Source organism: Lethenteron reissneri, chromosome 47 (assembly GCF_015708825.2).
Source record: "Lethenteron reissneri isolate LAM-NWPU_2019-01 chromosome 47, ASM1570882v1, whole genome shotgun sequence".
Taxonomy (NCBI): Eukaryota; Metazoa; Chordata; class Hyperoartia; order Petromyzontiformes; family Petromyzontidae; genus Lethenteron; species Lethenteron reissneri.
The window spans coordinates 11404319-11424000 of record NC_083825.1 but is presented as its reverse complement, the minus strand read 5'-3'; the positions used below and the strand labels follow the sequence as shown (position 1 = coordinate 11424000).

The 19682-nt window shown below is 49.1% G+C and overlaps 1 protein-coding gene across 8 annotated transcripts in view; it reads left to right on the top strand.

The window, feature by feature from the left end:
- Positions 1-17202, top strand: part of STING1 (stimulator of interferon response cGAMP interactor 1) — a 28622-nt gene extending 11420 nt beyond the window's left edge. For all 8 annotated transcript variants that reach the window (XM_061571234.1, XM_061571229.1, XM_061571230.1 and 5 more), the window contains 4 exons: positions 13937-14045; positions 14651-14883; positions 15310-15496; positions 16289-17202. In XM_061571234.1, coding sequence (XP_061427218.1) covers positions 13937-14045; positions 14651-14883; positions 15310-15496; positions 16289-16416 — 657 coding nt within the window. In that variant the 3' untranslated portion in view covers positions 16417-17202. The remainder of the gene's footprint in view (positions 1-13936; positions 14046-14650; positions 14884-15309; positions 15497-16288) is intronic.
- Positions 17203-19682: the final 2480 nt, after the last annotated feature.

Below are 19682 nucleotides of genomic sequence, written 5' to 3'. Positions count from 1 at the left end.
CCGGAGCACCTTTGTCCAGGACGTATCCCTGAACAAAGGCCTCCACGATGGCTGCTGCCGACTGGTTGGCAAGGGGCCAGGCCATAGGCCAGCGTGTAAAATACTCCACACCAGTCAACAAATATCTATTGCCCCTGGGGGTGGCGGGAAATGGGCCCAAAATGTCCAGCGCGACAAGCTCATTTATTCTGGACACTTTGATCGATTGCAAGGGTGGGTTAGACTCCCGCGCCGGCGGTTTCCGTTGCGCACACCGAGGGCATGATCCCAATAAATCCCCAACATCCCTCGTCATGCCAGGCCAAAAAAAATCAAGTTGTAGCAGGGCAAGAGTCTTTTGGGTCTCCAGGTGTAATAGGCGCTCATGCGCTGCCCACACCACCTTGCCTCGCAACCCAGAAGGGACCACCAGCCGATGTCGCTGGGATTTCCCGTCCCAATGCATCAGCAGACCTTGCACCATTTCCCATGCATCAGAATCACCCTTCACACGCCCAGCACCCCCGACGCGACGACGCCACCCGAGGAGGGAGGTATCCTCCATCTGGAGGCGCCCCCATTCAGTGACGGGCAACCCCAACAGGGAATCTCTTCCCTGTTGTTCGATCGAATTAGTAATTAATGTTTCGTCGTCGTCGGTGGCTGCCAAGACCGGAACCGATGCGTCCCCTGAAGGCCTGCAACGTCCCGACCCCAGGAGGCATGCACATTCGGAGGTGGTTGGCATGCGCGACAGAGCGTCCGCATTCGTATGGCGAACGCCCTTACGGTAGGTGGTTTCAAAATCAAAGTCCTGGAGAATCTCCAACCATCGAGACAACTGTCCCGATGGTTGTTGAACTCGCAGGGCATACTGTAGTGCCGCATGATCTGTGCGGACGGTGAAATGCCGACCGTACAGATATGGGCGATACTGTTGGATGAAATAGACAATTGCCAACAGTTCCCTACGGGTGACACAATATCTTTGCTCCGCAGGAGACAACACCCGACTACCGTACGCGACCACCCGTTCCACGCCATCAACCACCTGGGAAAGCACACCCCCAATACCCGTGTTGCTCGCATCGGTGTCGAGCAAAAAGGGCTTAGAAAAATCGGGGTAAACCAAGGGAGGGGCTTTTACCAGGGCGTCCCGAAGGGAGCAGAAAGCAGCCTCCTCCTCTTGACCCCAGTGGAACCGAACCCCTTTAGATGTTAAAGCGTGCAGGGGTTTGGCAATTGTCGCAAAATCAGCGACGAACCGTCGGTAATACGACGCGAAGCCAATGAAACTTCTGACCTCTCCCACCGAGGTGGGAGTCGGCCAGGAGCTGACACACTGCGTTTTGGCGGGATCAGTAGCAATACCTGAGCGTCCCACGATGTGCCCCAAATAACGCACCGAATCGCGCAACAAATGGCATTTTTGGGGCTTGAATTTCAAATTAGCAGCCCGCATCTTTAGGAAAACCGCCCGCAACCTCTGGAGATGTTCGTCAAAAGTTTTACCAAAGACGATAACGTCATCCAAATAAATGAGGCACGACTCCCATTGCAATCCAGCCAAAACCAATTCCATCAAACGCTGGAAAGTTGCCGGCGCTGAGTGTAAGCCCATCGGCAACCGGTTGAATTGGAACAGGCCGTGCGGTGTACGGAAAGCAGTTTTAGGCTTCGAATCATCGTCCAGAGGAAGCTGCCAGAATCCCGAAAGTAAATCTAGTGTGGAAAAGAATCGCGCTCCCGCCAAGGCGTCCAGCGATTCATCCATCCGAGGGAGCGGGTATGCGTCGGCAACCGAAATTTTGTTAAGGCGCCGGAAATCAACGCAAAACCGCAACGAACGGTCCTGCTTTTTAACCAGGACGATCGGCGCTCCCCAAGGGCTGGTGGAAGGAGAAATGATGTCGGCGGCCAACATGTCATCAACAGCCGATTTGACATGGTCCTTTTCGGCGGGACTCAACCGAAACGGATTTTGGCGAATTGGCGCGCTGTCACCCGTGTCAATATGGTGACGCAGCAGGTGAGTACAACCCAAATCGTATTTATTCCGACTAAAAACGTCGGAAAATTCCCGCAGAAGTGTTTTAAGTTGTTGACGCTCTGAATCTGACAGGTCCGTCGATCCCGCACAAAGCGCCTCGAGCCACCCTTCATCGCTGTCCGAATGCGGTCGCGGCGCAGGGACAACGCTGACGTGATTTGCGACGGGTTCCTCACATGGCACCGGCGTTGCGTGAGCAAGCACGGTCCCCTGTGGGACCACCACCGTCTGCGAGCCCACATTGAGGACCGCGATGAAGGGTTCACCGTCCCCTCTTACTATGGTCTGGGCCGGAAGTAAATGAGGTCCACTAACCCCGGCCCTAGACGGCCCCAGCAGAACCCCTTGGGCCCCAATACCCTTAGCGAAGGGCCGCCGAAGTTTCAAAGGAATCAACATTTGCGCCCCCGGAGGGACGCGCACCGTTCTCTCTACGAATGCCGGCACCGTCGCGAACGCCGTCCGAGTCGTAAATGGCGATGGCAGAAACGCCATACGTCTGCCCGACGGGAGCTCAATGCATCCCTGGTCGATTAATATCCTAATCGGCATTCTGGCCAGGAAGTCCGTCCCCAGCAGGCACGGAACCGCCAGCGAGGAGGAAACAAAAATTGGCCCAGACAATTTAATTTCCCCAATACAAATTTGGGCCCGAATTTGTCCGATGATGCCAAGTGAGCCCCCGTTAGCCGCATAGAATGGTACGTTAACAGGCATCAAAGGACGGCTCTGGACAGGGAGAATATTGTAAATTAACTCCGAAATAATGGTCGCCGATGCTCCCGTATCGACCAGGATGCGCACCTCAACCCCGTCGATGTGCCCCACAACGGCCGACGACCCCGACGATGTGGCTACCACACGATCGGCCAGCACGGACCACTGGCCGGGTTCGATATGAGTACCCAGAGTGGTGCGTGATGGTGCGATGGTGCGCGATATCGGCCCCCCTCTCGTTGCGGTGTTTGAGTGCGTGACGGGCGTGTGCGTGGGCCAAACATGTGGGGTGCCGCGACTCGCCGGGTTATGATGGTGGAGCTTGTGATGAGGCCCGTCGTCCCGTTGAGGTGTCGTCCCGCGCTGACGAGGAGAGCGGCACCCCGAGGCGACGTGGCCCCGGACGCCGCAGTTGAAACACCGCGGGAGCGCCGTCGGAGGTGACGGATGGTCGAAACGGCCCGACCCGTCCCGGCCCGACCGTGCTCCCGTCGCCTGTTGCCGTCGGTGGTCGACGGCGTAGAGCTCCTCCGTCGGAAGGGTGGCTGCAGCCACCGCACGCCCCGCCGATGCCCTGCTGGCTTTCCGCCGCAGTGACAGGAGGTTAGCGTGGAGGAGCCGCGCCGCCTGGAGCGATGTCATCTCCGCGTCCTCCTGAGCGACGACAGCGATGTCAAGGTCGTCTGCCAGGAGGAGGATTTTCTCCGTGACCATTGCGTCCACGCCGTCATCGTCCATACGAGGGAAGGCCGACTTAGCCATCGCCAGGAGGCTCGTCCGGTATGCTAGGGGCGACTCCTTTTCACCCCGCTTGCGGTCGTAAAATTGCTGTCGGCATTCAGCTGATGGTCCATAGACCCCGCCCAGCAGCTGTAGCGCCATCGGAAGCGTAGACCGCTTCTCTCTCGGCGCTGATGTGAGGGCGGCGAGCGCGTCGCCGTCGAGGAGCGCCGGCAGCGCGCAGAGAGCCTCCTCATCCGACCATTTTGCCATTTCCTGATGGGCGAGGAAACGGCGTCGAAAGCCGGCCCAGTCTCCCTCCGCGCCGATGAACTCCTTCAGCGGGGGCAGTCTCTGATGTAGCGCAGCGGTTGTTGTAGACTCCCGCAGGTTGTTGTCACCGCCACTCGGCTGTGCATCGGTGCGAACGGCCGATGGGATCACCTGTCGCGGTTGTGATGACGCACCCTCCGGCGGTGATGACGCTGCAGCTCCAGCGATGCCGATGTCGGAGCGGATGTTCAGGCTGGCCACGCCCTGAACAGCTGTAGCGTCGATGGCGGGAAATTCAAATTCCGACTGTTCCGAAATGGCGGGAAGGCGCCCTGGTCGTTGGCTCGCCTCGCCCCGTGGTGGATCACCGGCCCCCAATCGCGTGATGGTCTCCAGCGTGGCGGCAGCGGCATACAGCAGCTCCGCCAGCCTCCCGTGAGCCAGCCGTAACGCGTCTGGCTGCGGCCCCTCTTCATTTTGATGCCCCGGTAAGAAGGCGTCAGGCCCCGGCTGCACCATGTCTTGTGGAGCCGTCTCGGGCTCGACGATCTCGGCAGTGTCTTCCTCTTGCGGTACTTTGGCCCGAGCTGTTTTCCGCGTGTCCATGTTCGTATTACTTCTGACACCAGTTGAAGTACCGGTGAGGACGCTTGACACCGAGGTTGAGGCACACGTATATTTATTTCACAATACGACAGTGGGCATATAACCCTCGAGGGGGTATCGGCCCCCTCACCCGTATAACTCGGGATACACCCTTAGCTAACTCTGTCCTAGCCCCGAGTCCTCCACTAATGGGCTAGGGGAGGCTATCTGGCCCGACACTGGTAAGTCGGGCCTGGTACCCGGAGTTCCAGACCAGCTCTTACAAGAGCACCGGCTCTGGCTTTCGGGACCACGCCGCTGGCTCAGTCCTGTCCGGCCCTGAAAAGGACATCGAACTAGGGGAGTCCAGGGCTCTATCTAAGACGTCTTCAGTCTTCTCCCTTTAGCTTAAACATAACTCCCGAGCCCTTTGAAACATCCCCTTTTATACCCAACCCCTCCCTGAGGGGTGGGGCCCCGGGGGATCATAACGTTCGAACCAGCCCCCCCCAGGGTGTCTGGCTCGGACGTCGTAGAGGGCACCTCCTCGTGCACTTACGTAGCCCCGCCCACTGTGTTTGTTTACCATAGGCTGCCATGCATAACGGGCCCTCTCTTTAACACCCCTACACCTGTGCCTGCTCACCATCATGAAGGTCCTTAGTGATTGTGAGCAGTCACGGACCCCAAAAGTACAGAACAACCCAGAGCCTTCACCTGTTGAAGGTAACATAGGCCTTAACCAGATCAATACATCAGAGACGTTACAACCAGTATGGTCCCCCTTCTTAAAGAGGGGGACCACCAGGTATTCCTTTCAATCTTGCAAAACCCATCCTGTGGTCCAGACACTTGTGTTTTTGTCATATATGGCAGTCTGTAGACAAATGCCACTCTCAGCAGTTAGATTTGGAGATGTCTGGCCGGCGCTTATCCTATTCTTAGACTTTGGATTACCTTTGCATCGCCTTAACAGATGGCATCTCAGCCAGCCACTTACAAGAGATGGCTACTTCCAATATTTGATGCACAGTAGCCCCAGCAGGATCACCCCCACCTTGCCCCATGATGTTATCTGTGCTGAGGGATTTTCCCCTCCCCCAAGAACTCACAAATTCTATTTCGACTTGCAGACCTGTTCCTGGGTGTCAGAGATTGGATCACAGTTACTTCCATTAAGGATGGTGATCAAGTAATTGTTTTATTGCGGGCTACTGAATGATATTCCATATCCTCAGTAACCCGCGACCACCACTCATCCTTTTCGCACCGCACGTCTATCCGAATGAACGCTGTGGTAAGCCTCATTCTCCAACCTGGGATGCTGCAGACGGTGGGAGTGGGCCTGTCGCTTTTTCTCAGACAGCCGGAACAACTCCTCCGTCAGCCAGGGTCTCTGGGGAGGTTGAACTGCGTACCCAATGCGCCTGTAGTGAGGGTCCTGAAGAAGGAACAATGTCACCATTGGAACCTCATTTGCCAGTAGAAAAATATTGTTTTTTTTTACCCTTTTATCTGGCAACAAAACTGACACCTTTTTTTTTACAAGGAGTCATGTTTGCATTGACCACAATACCTGCAGTCGGAATGCAAAAAAAAACATAACTCTGATAATGTATACACTGTCCTTGAAGTTGATTGGTCCACACCCGAGACAGCTTTCCTTAGAGCCTAGTCTCACATGGTGTTGGACCAGATGACGTGCGCCTTCTGGCGTCATCTGGTCCAACACCATGTGAGAATAGGCGAGGCGTGGTGAGGTCGGTGGGGTCGTGGTCTCTAACGCCCTGTGCGTAACCCGACCGATTCACCTCCCAATGCCTCTCTATATTCACGATTCCATTTCGTTTGACGAATCGAATAGTGAGAAAGTGATCGATTACTGAGGAATTTCTGACGCTAATCAAAGACCGACAGACATACCACGCTGTACAGCGCACAGGCACACCAGTTCTGGGCTCATGTATTTTACACAGGTACACGTGTGTAGTGTTTTGTAAAATCACTCAGTCTGACACGTAACAGGTCACCTGCTTACACTTTATTAGCCTATTCTTGCACCAGTTGTAGGCACTCCTGTCAATGTCGCTAGTCTCTTCTGTCAACCAATTCCCACTTTTATCTATGCTACACCTGCACACAGCAGCCCTTGCTCTCAGCAGCTCCGCACTCATGGCTTTGCACACAGCAGCTCTTGCTCTCAGCAGCTCCGCACTCAAAGCTCCGCACACCAGAAGCGCTCACACAGAGGCTTGCACACAGCCACACTCACATAGAGGCTTCCACACAGCAGCGCTCACACAGAGGCTTCCACACAGCAGTGCTCACACAGGCTTGCACACAGCAGCGCTCCCACAGCCTACGTTCCCTCAGACCCACTCACTCGTCCGACCCGGGCAGGGGGATCAACCATCACCCGCCCGGCGACTCGTGAGGGTTGAGGTCCGTTCCCGGCAGCGGTGAGATGTCTTCTCTCTTGCTCCCCACAACACAAACTCCCGCTCCACTCTCACACACGTCCTTATATCCCCCTCCCAATTGTCCAGCTCCTCCCTTGTGTCTCATTAGGGCCAGACAGGCTGGCGCCTGTCAGGCCATCAATCACCCCTTATCGCACGTCTCCCTGGCAACACCTCTGGTGTCAGCGTGACAACCCCTGGCCGACCCGGTCTGCACCTGCTTCTCTCCCAAATTAGGTGGCAGTTTGCCCGTGCAATGTTATGTTGCATACGCGCACGTGTTTGTCCTCGGTTGCCCTCGGCCAACGGTGTGCACCACATTTTTCATCACACTACACGTGTACCGTATACAGGGATATTGTTGGGTTTTTACATTGATTTTAATCAAATTCCTGCCCTGCCGGACTTTTCATCCTGCTGGATCAGGGCTTCCCCCTCGTTAGTCCAACTAGTCAGGGTTTTGCTGTACAGTACTTTGTGTAATACAATGTCACGCTTAAACACATTTGAAAACTGAAGGTTGTTTTGTAAGTTAACTAATAACAAAATGGAGCGAGCACCCCCCACCACTGCATTTGCCGTACTGATTCACACAGGTTGTCGGCGACGGACGTGATGTATACAGTTCAGTAATATGCATTAGGTTACCACGAGTCATCACTTGTGTTTGTGGTCTCTGTTTGGATTATATCTTTGAGTCACGGAAAAAATTTCGATTTAAAGTTTTCGTGACTGCAGGGATTCATCTTCTTGGTTCTTTCGGTAAAGTCACGTAGAATGGAAACAATAAAAATAATAAAATAAAGCATAATAAAATAATTCTCACGACGTTTCGGCTACAACGCAAGCAGCCGTCTTCAGGTGAAGAATGAAACACTGCCAAGCTTGGAGCGTATATATAGGCGTATATATAAGCTGGGTTGGAGGTGGAAGAAGAGCGCTTTGACAAAATAATTTGCATATCAAGATGAATTTAGCATATTATGGGATATATGCTAAATGCCTTGATATGCAAATTATTTTGTCAAGGCGCTCTTCTTCCACCTCCAACCCAGCTTATATATACGCTCCAAGCTTGGCAGTGTTTCATTCTTCACCTGAAGATGGCTGCTTGCATTGTAGCCGAAACGTGAGAATAATTTTATTATGCTTTATTTTATTATTTTTATTGTTTCCATTCTACGTGACTATACCGAAAGAACCAAGAAGATGAATCACGGAAAAAAATATGGCTTTTCTGCTCAGTTTTGGTTCAGTTTAAAATGTCGACGTGTAGCCATTTTGTCAACCCACTGCTGGACGAGGGCCTCCCCACACTGTGTAGGTGGTGGCGTTTATTTGACCCCACATCACAAGTTGGTGAAGGTGTGGAGCTCAGGCGTTGGGAGCAGAGTTGTGGTAAGGGGCCATCCATTTAGTACGTACGCATGGAGGGGGGATTAACTCAAATGCGTACGCTTGTGTATGGGGGTCTACTGACAATGTACATACGCATAGGAAACGGGGGGCGGGGGGGGGTGAAGCCTCGACAATAATAAATCTGTCTACATTGGCCTTCAAATGAGCCACAGTTCAGTTTCTTCAGCTGTCAGACAAGTACTACCGGGAGAAGTAGGACTGTGGGAGAGGGGTCACTTGTATGTCACATACCCCTATCTGCTAGCTATCACGCAGCTCAGCAAAATAAGTGGCCAAGGTATGCAACTTCATTATTTAATGCAGCCAGCGGTGGACTATCTGTTTGCTTAAACACGTTAATATTATTAATCTTTGATCGTTTCTGCGTGGATTAAATATCGGCCGTTTTATAGGATGCGGGGGTGGGTGTCAAGCATACGTACGCAGGTGGTGGGGGGGTGTAAAAAGTACGCGTGCGTACAGGGAGGGGTCAAGTTTTGACAGATTTTTGCGACCCACAATGTAGGCCCCATGTAATAATGGGCGCCACCGTGGAAAGATGTTTACTCTCTCGCCTGGTATGAAGGAAGTCGTGGGTTCGATCCCGACCCTGACGCCTGCTGGATATTTGGAGTTTGCATGTCTCTCTTCCCGTGGTCGCGATTAGAGTATTTGGCTGCTATAAATGATCAGGTATTAAGCCACTTCGTGGAGCTATCATGCGTGGCCAGGTAGCTTCTGAAAAAGAGTTATATAGCTCAGTGGGCCTTAACTGGTAAAATAAAAAGTGTATATACTCTTTGGTTCTTTCGGTAAAGTCACGTAGGTATAAAATTTAAAAAAATCACGACGTATCTGGCGCAACACAAGCGTCCGTCATGCCTTTAGATTGCACTCTCATGCTCACATGACCTTTGGATTGTACCCTTTGGGTTGCAATCTCATGCCTTTGGATTGCACCACTCTTCGATTTTACATTAACATGCTAATCTCTCACATTAACATAGCCACTTCCATGCCCTCGTCGAGGAGGCCGCTTTGGATTGCACCACTCTTCGATTTCACATTAATATGCTAATCTTTCACATTAACATAGCCACTTCCGTGCCCTTGTCGAGGAGGCAGCTCTCCGATCTTAATTTCTCACATTAACATCACTAGCCCCGCCCACTTCTTTATGACCCTTGGGCTACACCCATTTCAAACCTTTTAATACAGTCTGCCGAGCAGCAGATCATGCTTTCCCACCTGATGACGAACACTTGTGTTGCACCCGAAACGTCGTGATTTATTTTATTTTATACTTACGTGACTTTACCGAAAGAACCAAAGAGTATGGATTCCTGCAGTCACGAAAGCTTCAAATAAAAAAAGTTTATAGTTTAAATAAAATAGTTTATACTCTTTGGTTCTTTCGGTAAAGTCATGTAGGTAGAAATAAGCTGCATTAAAGGAGGATTGGCATTTCCATTTAAAGCTTTCGTGACTGCAGGGATTCATCTTCTTGGTTCTTTCGGTAAAGTCACGTAGAATGGAAATAATAAAATAATAAAAATAAAACATAATAAAATAATTCTCACGACGTTTCGGCTACAACGCACGCAGCCGTCCTCAGGTGAAGAATGAAGAGGTCTGCTTTATGTTCACGGATGCGGTCTGAGACATGTCATTTGGTTTAATTGTGATTTGTAGAGTGTCTTGTCTAACTGATCTAGTTCAGTGCGCGTAAGTCTGATTTTCTCAGAGATAAGAGCCAAGCTAGTTCTAGACAGAATTCGTTTAGCATTAGAAGAAGTTACAGCAGCAGAGGTTAGTGTAAATGCGATTGGTATTACCTTAGAGTCACGGAATCTCTTAAGAAAGGTGAGAGACTCGATTAGCTGAGCCTTCTTATCCCAGAGTTTGTTGAAAGATCTTAAAGTTTTGTGGAATCCCACCCCGTAGTGGCGATTAAATTTCGATTTAAAGCTTTCGTGACTGCAGGGATTCATCTTCTTGGTTCTTTCGGTAAAGTCACGTAGAATGGAGATAATAAAATAAAAATAAAAAACATAAAATAATTCGAACTAGATCAGTTAGACAAGACACTCTACAAATCACACTTAAACCAAACGACATGTATCGGACTTCATCCGTGAACATAAATCAGACCTGTTCATTCTTCACCTGAGGACGGCTGCTTGCGTTGTAGCCGAAACGTCGTGAGAATTATTTTATTATGTTTTATTTTTATTATTTTATTATTTCCATTCTACGTGACTTTACCGAAAGAACCAACAAGAGGATTGGCATGTTAATGCAAACGAGTACAATGGGAAATGATCCCCGTCGTCGCACACGAGCACCGTCGTAGTACGCACAGCAACCGCGTCAAAGGAGGATTGGCATGTTAATGCAAACGAGCACAATGGGAAAATGAGCCCCGTCGTCGCACACGAGCACCATCGCCGCACGCAGGTACAATAGCTGCGTTAATGGGAGAGACATGCAGCCTATTTAACAGCGAGAGCTACTGTTACATCGAGGCAAAAGCGGGCAGCGGTGGCTGTTAGTGAAGATAGCATGTCTGTGTCAGAAGACCGGGCATAGCGCCACCTCGTGGGCAACACAAGCTGCGGCGTTGGCTGCTGCACAGTGAGAGGCCAGCGTATCAACGCCGGAGAACCACTATAACGGTGGCCGTGCCAGTGAGAATTCAGTCGGAAATAACTGCTAAACAACGGCAGGAAGGATGGAAACATCACAGCAAGTTATAACTTACCTGGTTAATAACATCCAATGATTGCTCAGCTTGTACCCATCTTCTCGGTTGAAATTGTGTCTGTTTATATATCTGGATGGCTTCATGGACAAATCTTTGATGGTAGCCCGAAGGTTTGCAGAGTACCTTGGTCTCGGGAAAAAACTATATCGTGCGAGCCCACTGCATTATAATGATCAGCCACTGCAGAAGTATTGGTTCTGCCGTGTTTCAAATCTGCCTTGTGTTCGCGTACACGGTCCGAGACATGTTGTTTCGTTTCCCCGATGTAACTGCTACCGCAAACACAACTTAGTCTGTAGACACCAGGGTATTGCATGTCAGGAATCGCATCCTTCACAGATGGGATCAGATCACGGATTTTGTGTACTGTGTTGAATTGAACCTGGATCTTGTGTTTGTTCAAGATTTTGGAAATATTTTTGGTGACACCTACTATGTATGGCAAGGTGACGGTTTGATTTGGTCCTCAGATGGCTCTCTCGCCATAGTTGGTAATACAGTTTTTCGGATTGTGCGGTTTGAATATCCAATCATCTTGAGGGTTTGGTGTACGTGCTCCAGCTCACTGGCTAGGTGTTGCTGGTCGGAGATGCAACGTGCCCTATGGTGTCGTGTTTTGACGAGGGATTTCTTCTGGGCTGGATGGTGGTGGGAATCAGGCTTTAGAAAGGAATCCGTGTGGGTGGCTTTCCTGTAGACAGAATGTCCCAACGAGCCATCAGGTCTCTTCTCGATTAAAACATCCAGGAATAGTAGCTTGCCTTCATTTTCCACTTCCATTGTGAATTTGATGGATTGGTGTATGTGTAGTGACTTTACTTGTCACTGTGTGGTGCCGGGACTTGCGAAGTCACGGCCGGTAATGTCATTACGGGCAGCCCGGATTGCGGGCTACAGTACCAACACTAGCGGTGGTTGGGTGAGCGCTGGTTAGCACGGAGGCACTGCGAGCCGTGTGCGGTGCCAGCTCCCAGTGAGGGAGCGAGAGCGAGCGTCAGCCAGCCAGGGTTACCCTGGAGCATGATACTCTGGCTGACCTGTTGTCAGGTGACAGGACGATGCTGGAGGGGGCCCACCGGTGGACGGGGGCCGAGGGGCGGTCACGTGGTTCCGAGGGGCTCTCGGGAACATTCGAGAGGGAGCTCGAGAGGCCTGGAAGGTGGGCGGGGCTAAGGGCGGAGCCAGCCCCAGCCCGGGGGCATATAATGAGAGCTCCGTGAGCAGCTCGGGGTTCTTCAAGTGTTGGTGTTCAAAGATACACATCGGGGAGAAGAAGCCTCGAGCCACGAAGTCCGGGACCCAGCTTGTGGTCCGGACCGGGATAGCGAACCGTGTCTAGTTCTGCCGTAGCGTGGTTAGATGGGCATTCGAGACCCGAGCGTAGGTTGTGTTATGTTACGTATTGTTACGTGAATAAATAGTGTTGCTCCCAAGATAGCGTCTGCGACTCAGTTGGACTCACTACATATGGAATTGATGTGGTTTAAAAATTGGTCCAGTGCTGTCTGGCCATTTGGCCAGATGACGAACGTGTCATCTACGTATCTTTTCCACAAGGAAGGACATAGGGTGGATGTCAGGATGGCATCTGTTTCAAATTTCTCCATGAAAACATTTGCTACCACTGGCGATAAGGAAGAACCCATTGGGGTACCTTCCTCTTGTTTGTAGAATGTACCATTCCAGGTGAAGTAAATGTTGGTAAGGCAGTGCCTCACCAAAGTAAGCACATCAGAATTCAGTCCCTGTTGAACCAAGTCTTCAATGATTGCAATGGTGTCAGGCACAGGTACCTTGGTGAACAGAGAGACTACACCGAAACTGACAAGCAAATCATCCCGAGACAGTGAGATGTCCTTGATTAGAGCAACCAAGTGAGCTGAATTAAGTACTGCTGAGGTGGTCTTGCCCGTGAATGGAAGCAGGGTCTCAGACAGAAATCCGTCCAGTTTGTAGGTGGGTTAATTAATGGTGGATACAATAGGACGGAGTGGAGTACCTTTATGTATTTTTGGAAGGCCATAAAATCTGGGTGGTCCAGCAGCCGAAGGTTTTAGAAATAGCTTTTTGGTCGGTTCGATTAGGGAAGTCGAATTGGTGGTGATATTGTTGGTTTTTTTGGCCAGGCGGTTGGTAGGATCTCTTGATTTTGGTGTAACTGCCATCATTAAGGTCTTGAATTTTGTTATTATATGTGGTTTTATCCATGATGACAGTGGCATTGCTCTTGTCGGCTGAGAGGATGACAATATCTCTCTTTTTTAATTGAGCGAGTTCAAACCACTCATCCTTGCTGATTGTACTGATGTTTTTTTTGGCGTTTTTGAGGATAGCGATTTCAGATCTTGCCACGTCTGCCGGTGATGTGTTCCAAACCTTTAACGCAGATTCTGTGCGTGCGTACGATGACGTTGCTTGTGTGCGACAACAGGGCTCATTTCCCATTATATTCATTTGCATCAGCATGCCAATCCTCCTTTGGCGCAGCTGTTTGTGCGTGCGTACGGCGACGCGACTCCTTTCCATCTCTGACCCCGCCTACTTACCATTGGGTGACAACCCACCTCAAACCTATATATAGTCTCTTGTTGCAAAAGCCCTTTCTTGTTCAGCAGTTCTACTGCTGTATCTTTCTACCTGAAGACAATTGCTTGTGTTGCGATAGAAACGTCGTGATTTTTTTTTTCAACCTACGTGACTTTACAGAAAGAACCAAAGAGTATGGATTCCGGCAGTCACGAAAACTTCAAGTTAAAATAGAACATTTTTTTGCTGTGGTTTGCATACCTGATGATGATTGCTTGTGTTGCGATCGAAACGTCATGAGAATTTTATTGTTTTATTTTTATTATTTCCCTTCTACGTGACTTTACTGAAAGAACCAAGAATACGAATCCCTGCAGTCACGAAAGCTTTAAATCGAAATTAAAATAGTTTAGTTTAATATTACCCTAATTGTACATTATATGTTTAACTATTGTCTCTTTGAAGGCCCCATCAAAAGCTGACATCTCCGACATATTTGAGAGGAAAAATCTCAATGTGGCTCATGGCCTGGCTTGGTCTTACTACTTTGGATACCTCAAGCTAGTGTTGCCAGGTGAGAAAGCAACGTGCATTCAACTAAGCCCGAGTCTCTTCTGGGAACTGCTCATCTACGAGTTGTCCAAATCTTGGCGATAAAACCAGCGCTTAAAGGATTATCCTTGGCGTGCAAGTTAATCAGGTAATTACGTGTAACATCTCATTGTGTGACTTGGAGACCAAATTCTATTTCCGCAAATAAAAAACCTCGCGAGGCCAAACGCTCAGTGGATATCGTTGTGGAATCCATGCACGTGAAGGGAGGGATTCGGCTTGTGCGGCGTTCAAAAAAGGGTCTCTATTTATGACCAACAGGTAACGCACACTGCACGAGACTCCTCTACCCAGAATTTCCTGTCCGCCCCCCACTCTTTCTCCATTTTCCCCTGCCCTTCCCCCCTCATTCTACTCTGCCCCCATATCCCAACCATCTAACCTTTCACGCTCATTTCTCCTGCCGTAGCTTACCTCCAATCATGCTTGCTCTGGCCCTCCTTGGCCTGTCAATCATTCCCGGTGGCTATTGGCCGGTGCTTCCCTGTGACCTATGACCAGAGTGGGCTGGGAAAGGCGCTTGAATTTCCTCTCCACATGTGCATGATTTTTCGTTTTTTGTTACAGAACTCGATGTCAAACTGGCACAATACACACGTGCAGGACGGACGTTTACAGCGAGCACGCAAAAGCTGTTCATCCTCCTGCCGCTGAGCTGCCATGTGACGAACACGTTTTCTGAACAGGATCAACACATAAGCGTCGATGGCAACTTACCTGAGATTCAGCGGAACCGCGGTGGCGTCTCAATGCGCAGCTTTAAGCACACGGTGCACAGGGTGTTGGATGCCCAAAATGTGGTACGTTTCACCTACCAGCTACATGACATTCAGATGCCTCTGTAATAGGGATATGCAGATTAAAGGTTTATAAAGTTGAGCGCAGAAATCAGAAACCTGCGGCTCCAGAGCCGGATGTGGCTCTTTATGGACTGCATCGTGACGTTATTTATTAAGGACCACCGTCTTGTATTCATGCACACCGAATTCGAAAAAAAAGCTCTTGTTATTTTGGTTGCCAACCCCTGCTTTAGCGGGACGACTCATATTCACGTTTATGTGGGGGGTCATGATTATTGGATCTTTTTTGTGAATTTTTACATCCTGACGAAGTGTATATAAATGTAAGTTGTTGTTGTAGTACATGTTTATTTGACACTCGGACATGAATGTCCGTATCGTTCTTCATGGTTTATTGGCTAAGTTCAGATATGATTCTTCCTGCAGGAGCACTACATCGTGATGGAGTTTGCTACACCACTGCGCTCCCTGCTGGACATTTCAAACCAGACTCCTAAAGGTTTCAGCGCTGATGATCGCTTGGAGCAGGCCAAGCTGTTCTACTGCACTCTAAAAGATATTATCCAAAGTGACATTGACATCCGAAACAAAGTCCAGCTGGTGCTTTACGATGGTGAATATACACCTTACATTAGCATTGTCACTTGGGTTCATGGGCAAGGCCTTACACATTATGGGCGCCACAGTGGCGAAATGTGAACTACCTCACCTGGTATGCAAGAGATCGTGGGTTCGATCCCATCCCTGACGCCTGTAGATTTGGAGTTTTCGTGTCTCTCTCCCTGTGGTCGTGTGGGTTTTTCTCTGGGTCCTCTGGTTTTCCCCTCCACATTTAGATACATGCGTTTAGATTATTTGGCTGCTCTAAATTCCCACATCGTAAGCCACTTTGTTAAGCTATCATTTGTGGCCAGGTCGCTTCTGAAAAAGAACTATATAGCTCAGTGGGTCTTACCTCGTAAAATAAAAAAAGTTTAGTTTCAATAGTTCAATTTATTTTGTTTAGCCAGGCAGGAACTCGGGGGGACAGAAAGAGTCTGATTTGCGAGACAAAAGCAAGCAAATGAAAACAAGTACTACAACTGTGAAATCTGACTGAAATCAACCAAATAGAAATCAGAACTAAAACAATTGTATTGAATAAATCTAAAATACTGTACAAGGATGAATCAGTAAAGTTTCTGTCATGAACGTTAGCTATATTCGTTGTAAAATAAACAAAAATAATTTACAGGAAAATAAATGTACAGAAGTGTCAAATGGATGTAGGATGATAATTATTGCACTCGCATGCAAACAGAGAACAATTGAAATACTATAATTATGAGCATTTAATATATTTGTTAACATAATAGTTTTTAAATATTGCTTGACAACTGAAATGCATTGTGTGTTTTGTGTACAGATACTGCAGATACAAAAAACCCTCATTTTCTGTCGGAGAAGATCCTAAAGTATGTCTCGCCGATGGCGGATGAGAGCCCACTGCAGTTTAGCATGGAAGATGAGCCTCAACCACTTAGAAGTTGTTAGAACGAATAACTTCAAGAAACATATACAAAATAGTTTTTTTTTTCTGGCAACAAAACTGAAACCTTTTTACAAGGAATCATGTTTACTTTAACCACAATACTGGTAATATATGCATTGTCCTTGAAATTGATTGGTCCACACCAGAGACAGCTTTCCTTAGAGCCTAGTCATACGGTGTTCGACCCAATGACGCCAAAAGGTGCACAACTCAAAGACAATGCACTAACCCTAATGTGATTATAATAATTGTATTAGAGCTGTTACCGATACCCCAATGCAGCTCTCATATCTTGCTCATACAAAATAAATAATTCCAGGAACGCATCCCCACGTATACAATTGTAGTGGCATAGCACTGGCTGCTGGCGAAAAAGGGGAACTGTGGTGTACGGCAGTACTTAAGTCAGCAGGCCATGATATACACGAGAGGGGGCCATCTTGGTGAAAAGTCACACAAGCCTCGGGAAGCCAGTAGTAAGTTCCAGTAGTAAGTTCCAGAAAGGGGGCGTGGCCAGGGCGGAGCGAGGCCACGCTAAGAGTAGAAGAGGGGCACCTGTGGGGGGCCTCGTGGCTCTTGCTGGAAGTGGGATCCCCCATCGTGCTGCTCAAGTCTATCGTCACCATCTCGTCGTCGTCACCATTCATCTCGTCGTTTTCACTATCCCGGGGCGCTGCTAGTCAGACAGCCTACCAACTGTTCTAGGTAGTGCCACCGACAATAGTGTGCACCCACGTATGGTGTGTTTTCCCGATTGTGCTTGTTAAATAAAGAAGTGCCTCCAAGTCTTACTGCCTCCGAGTTGAGTCACTACACAATGGTAAAATTACCCTCTTTTAGGCCGATTCGATTCGTGCTCACATTTCCAGGAACGTATCTTGATCGTTAAGCAAGGTCTGCCTGTATTCTCGCCGACAACACTTTATGATTATTTTGAGTGATACAGTATATCATTTTCTGTTGGAACTGACCCATATGACAGGCAGGGTCCTTGCCTATAAACACATGAAGGGAGGTCATTTACCACGGTGTAGATCAGCTCTGATAAAAGACTGATGAATAAATATAATCAAAAACCATTGCAGGCTTTTATAGAGTACTAGCGGAAGTACCCGGCGTTGCCCGGGTGAAAAATATATTTCTTAAAAACCTTACATATATACACAGATACTAAGGTATTGTCAAAGCCCGGTGGGCCGTTTGTACATTTCTATACCAACAAATATATAAGAGGCTTGCACAAGTCCAAAAAGTTGTAGAAAGTGTGGGGTAAATAGTTGATGTAAAAGGTTTCCGAAAATTGTGGACACCCCCCTCAAGAAATATATTTACCCCTCGTAGGTATATATACCTACACACCTTACATACAACAGAGGAAGTAGTATCTATTGACTCTAGTAGTATCTACTGACTGTACCGTAGTATCTACTGAGCCAGTAGTAGCTACTGACTGTTGTAGTAGCATTTAGTGACTGTAGTAACTACTGACGATAGTAGTATTTACTGGGCCGACAGTAGTATCTTCCGACTATATAGTCGTAACGACTAACTGTATAGTATCTGCTGACTCTATAATATCCACTAACTATAGTAGTAACTACTAACTCTATAGCAGTATCTACTCACTCTATAATAGTATCTACTGACTCTAGTAGCTACTCACCGTGGTAGTATGTACTGACTGTATAGTAGTATATACTGATTGTAGCAGTATTGACTGGTATATACTGACTGTTTTAGTATCTACTAACTCTATATAGCAGTATCTACCAACTCGATAGCAGTATCTACTATCACTACAGCAGTGTATACCGACTGAGGTGGTACCTGCTATCACTACAGCAGTGCATATGGTGGTGGTACCTGCTATGATTACAGTAGTGCATATTGTGGTGGTACCTGCTATGATTACAGTAGTGCATATTGTGGTGGTGGTACCTGCTATGATTACAGCAGTGCATACTGACTGTGGTGGTATCTGCTATGATTACAGCAATGCATACTGCTGTGTTGGTACCTGTTATGATTACAGCAGTGCATATTGTGGTGGAACCTGCTATGATTACAGCAGTGCATATTGTGGTGGAACCTGCTATGATTACAGCAGTGCATATTGTGGTGGTACCTGCTATGATTACAGCAGTGCATACTGACTGTGGTGGTACCTGCTATGATTACAGCAGTGCATACTGCTGTGGTGATACCTGCTATGATTACAGCAGTCCATACCGAGTGTGGTGGTACCTGCGATGATGACATCAGTACATACTGTGGTGGTGGTACCTGCTATGATTACAGCAGTGCATTTTGACTGTACTCACCACTCACCCTCACTATTCACCACTCACAGCTCATCCTCATCACTCACCACTCACACTCACCACTCACTACTCACCCTCACCATTCACCCTCACAACTCACCACTCACCCTCACCATCCTCCCTCACCACTCACTCTCACCATTCAACTCACCATTCAGCCTCACCACTCACCCTCACCACTCACTGTCACAACCACCACTCACGCTCACCACTCACCCTCACTACTCACCACTCATCCTCACCAATCACCACTGACCAATCACCACTCACCCTCACCACTCTCCACTAATCCTCATCACTCAACCTCAACACTCACCCTCACCACTCACCCTCACCACTAACCACTCTCTCACCCCTCACCACTCACCCTCACCACTCATCACTCACCACTCACCACTCACCCTCACCACTCACGCTCACCACTCACCCCCACCACTCACCACTCACGCTCACCACTCACCCTCACACTCACCACTCACTAATCACCACTCACAACCGCCACTCACCCTCACCACTCACCCTAACCACTCACCCTCACCACTCACTCTCACCACTCACTCTCACCACTCACCCTCACAACAACCACTCACCCTCACCACTCACCCTCACCACTCATCCTCACCAATCACACCCTCACCAATCACCCTCACTGCTCACCCTCACCACTAACCCTCACCACTCACCCTCAAAACTAACCACTCTCTCACCACTCACCCTCACCACTCACCCTCACCACTCAGCACTCACCCTCACCACTCACCCTCACCACTCACCCTCACCGCTCACCACTCACCCCTCACCACTCACCCATCACCACTCACAACCGCCACTCACCCTCACCACTCACCCTCACCACTCACCCTCACAACAACCACTCACCCTCACCGCTCACCACTCACCCTCACCACTCACCCTGACCACTCATCCTCACCAATCACACCCTCACC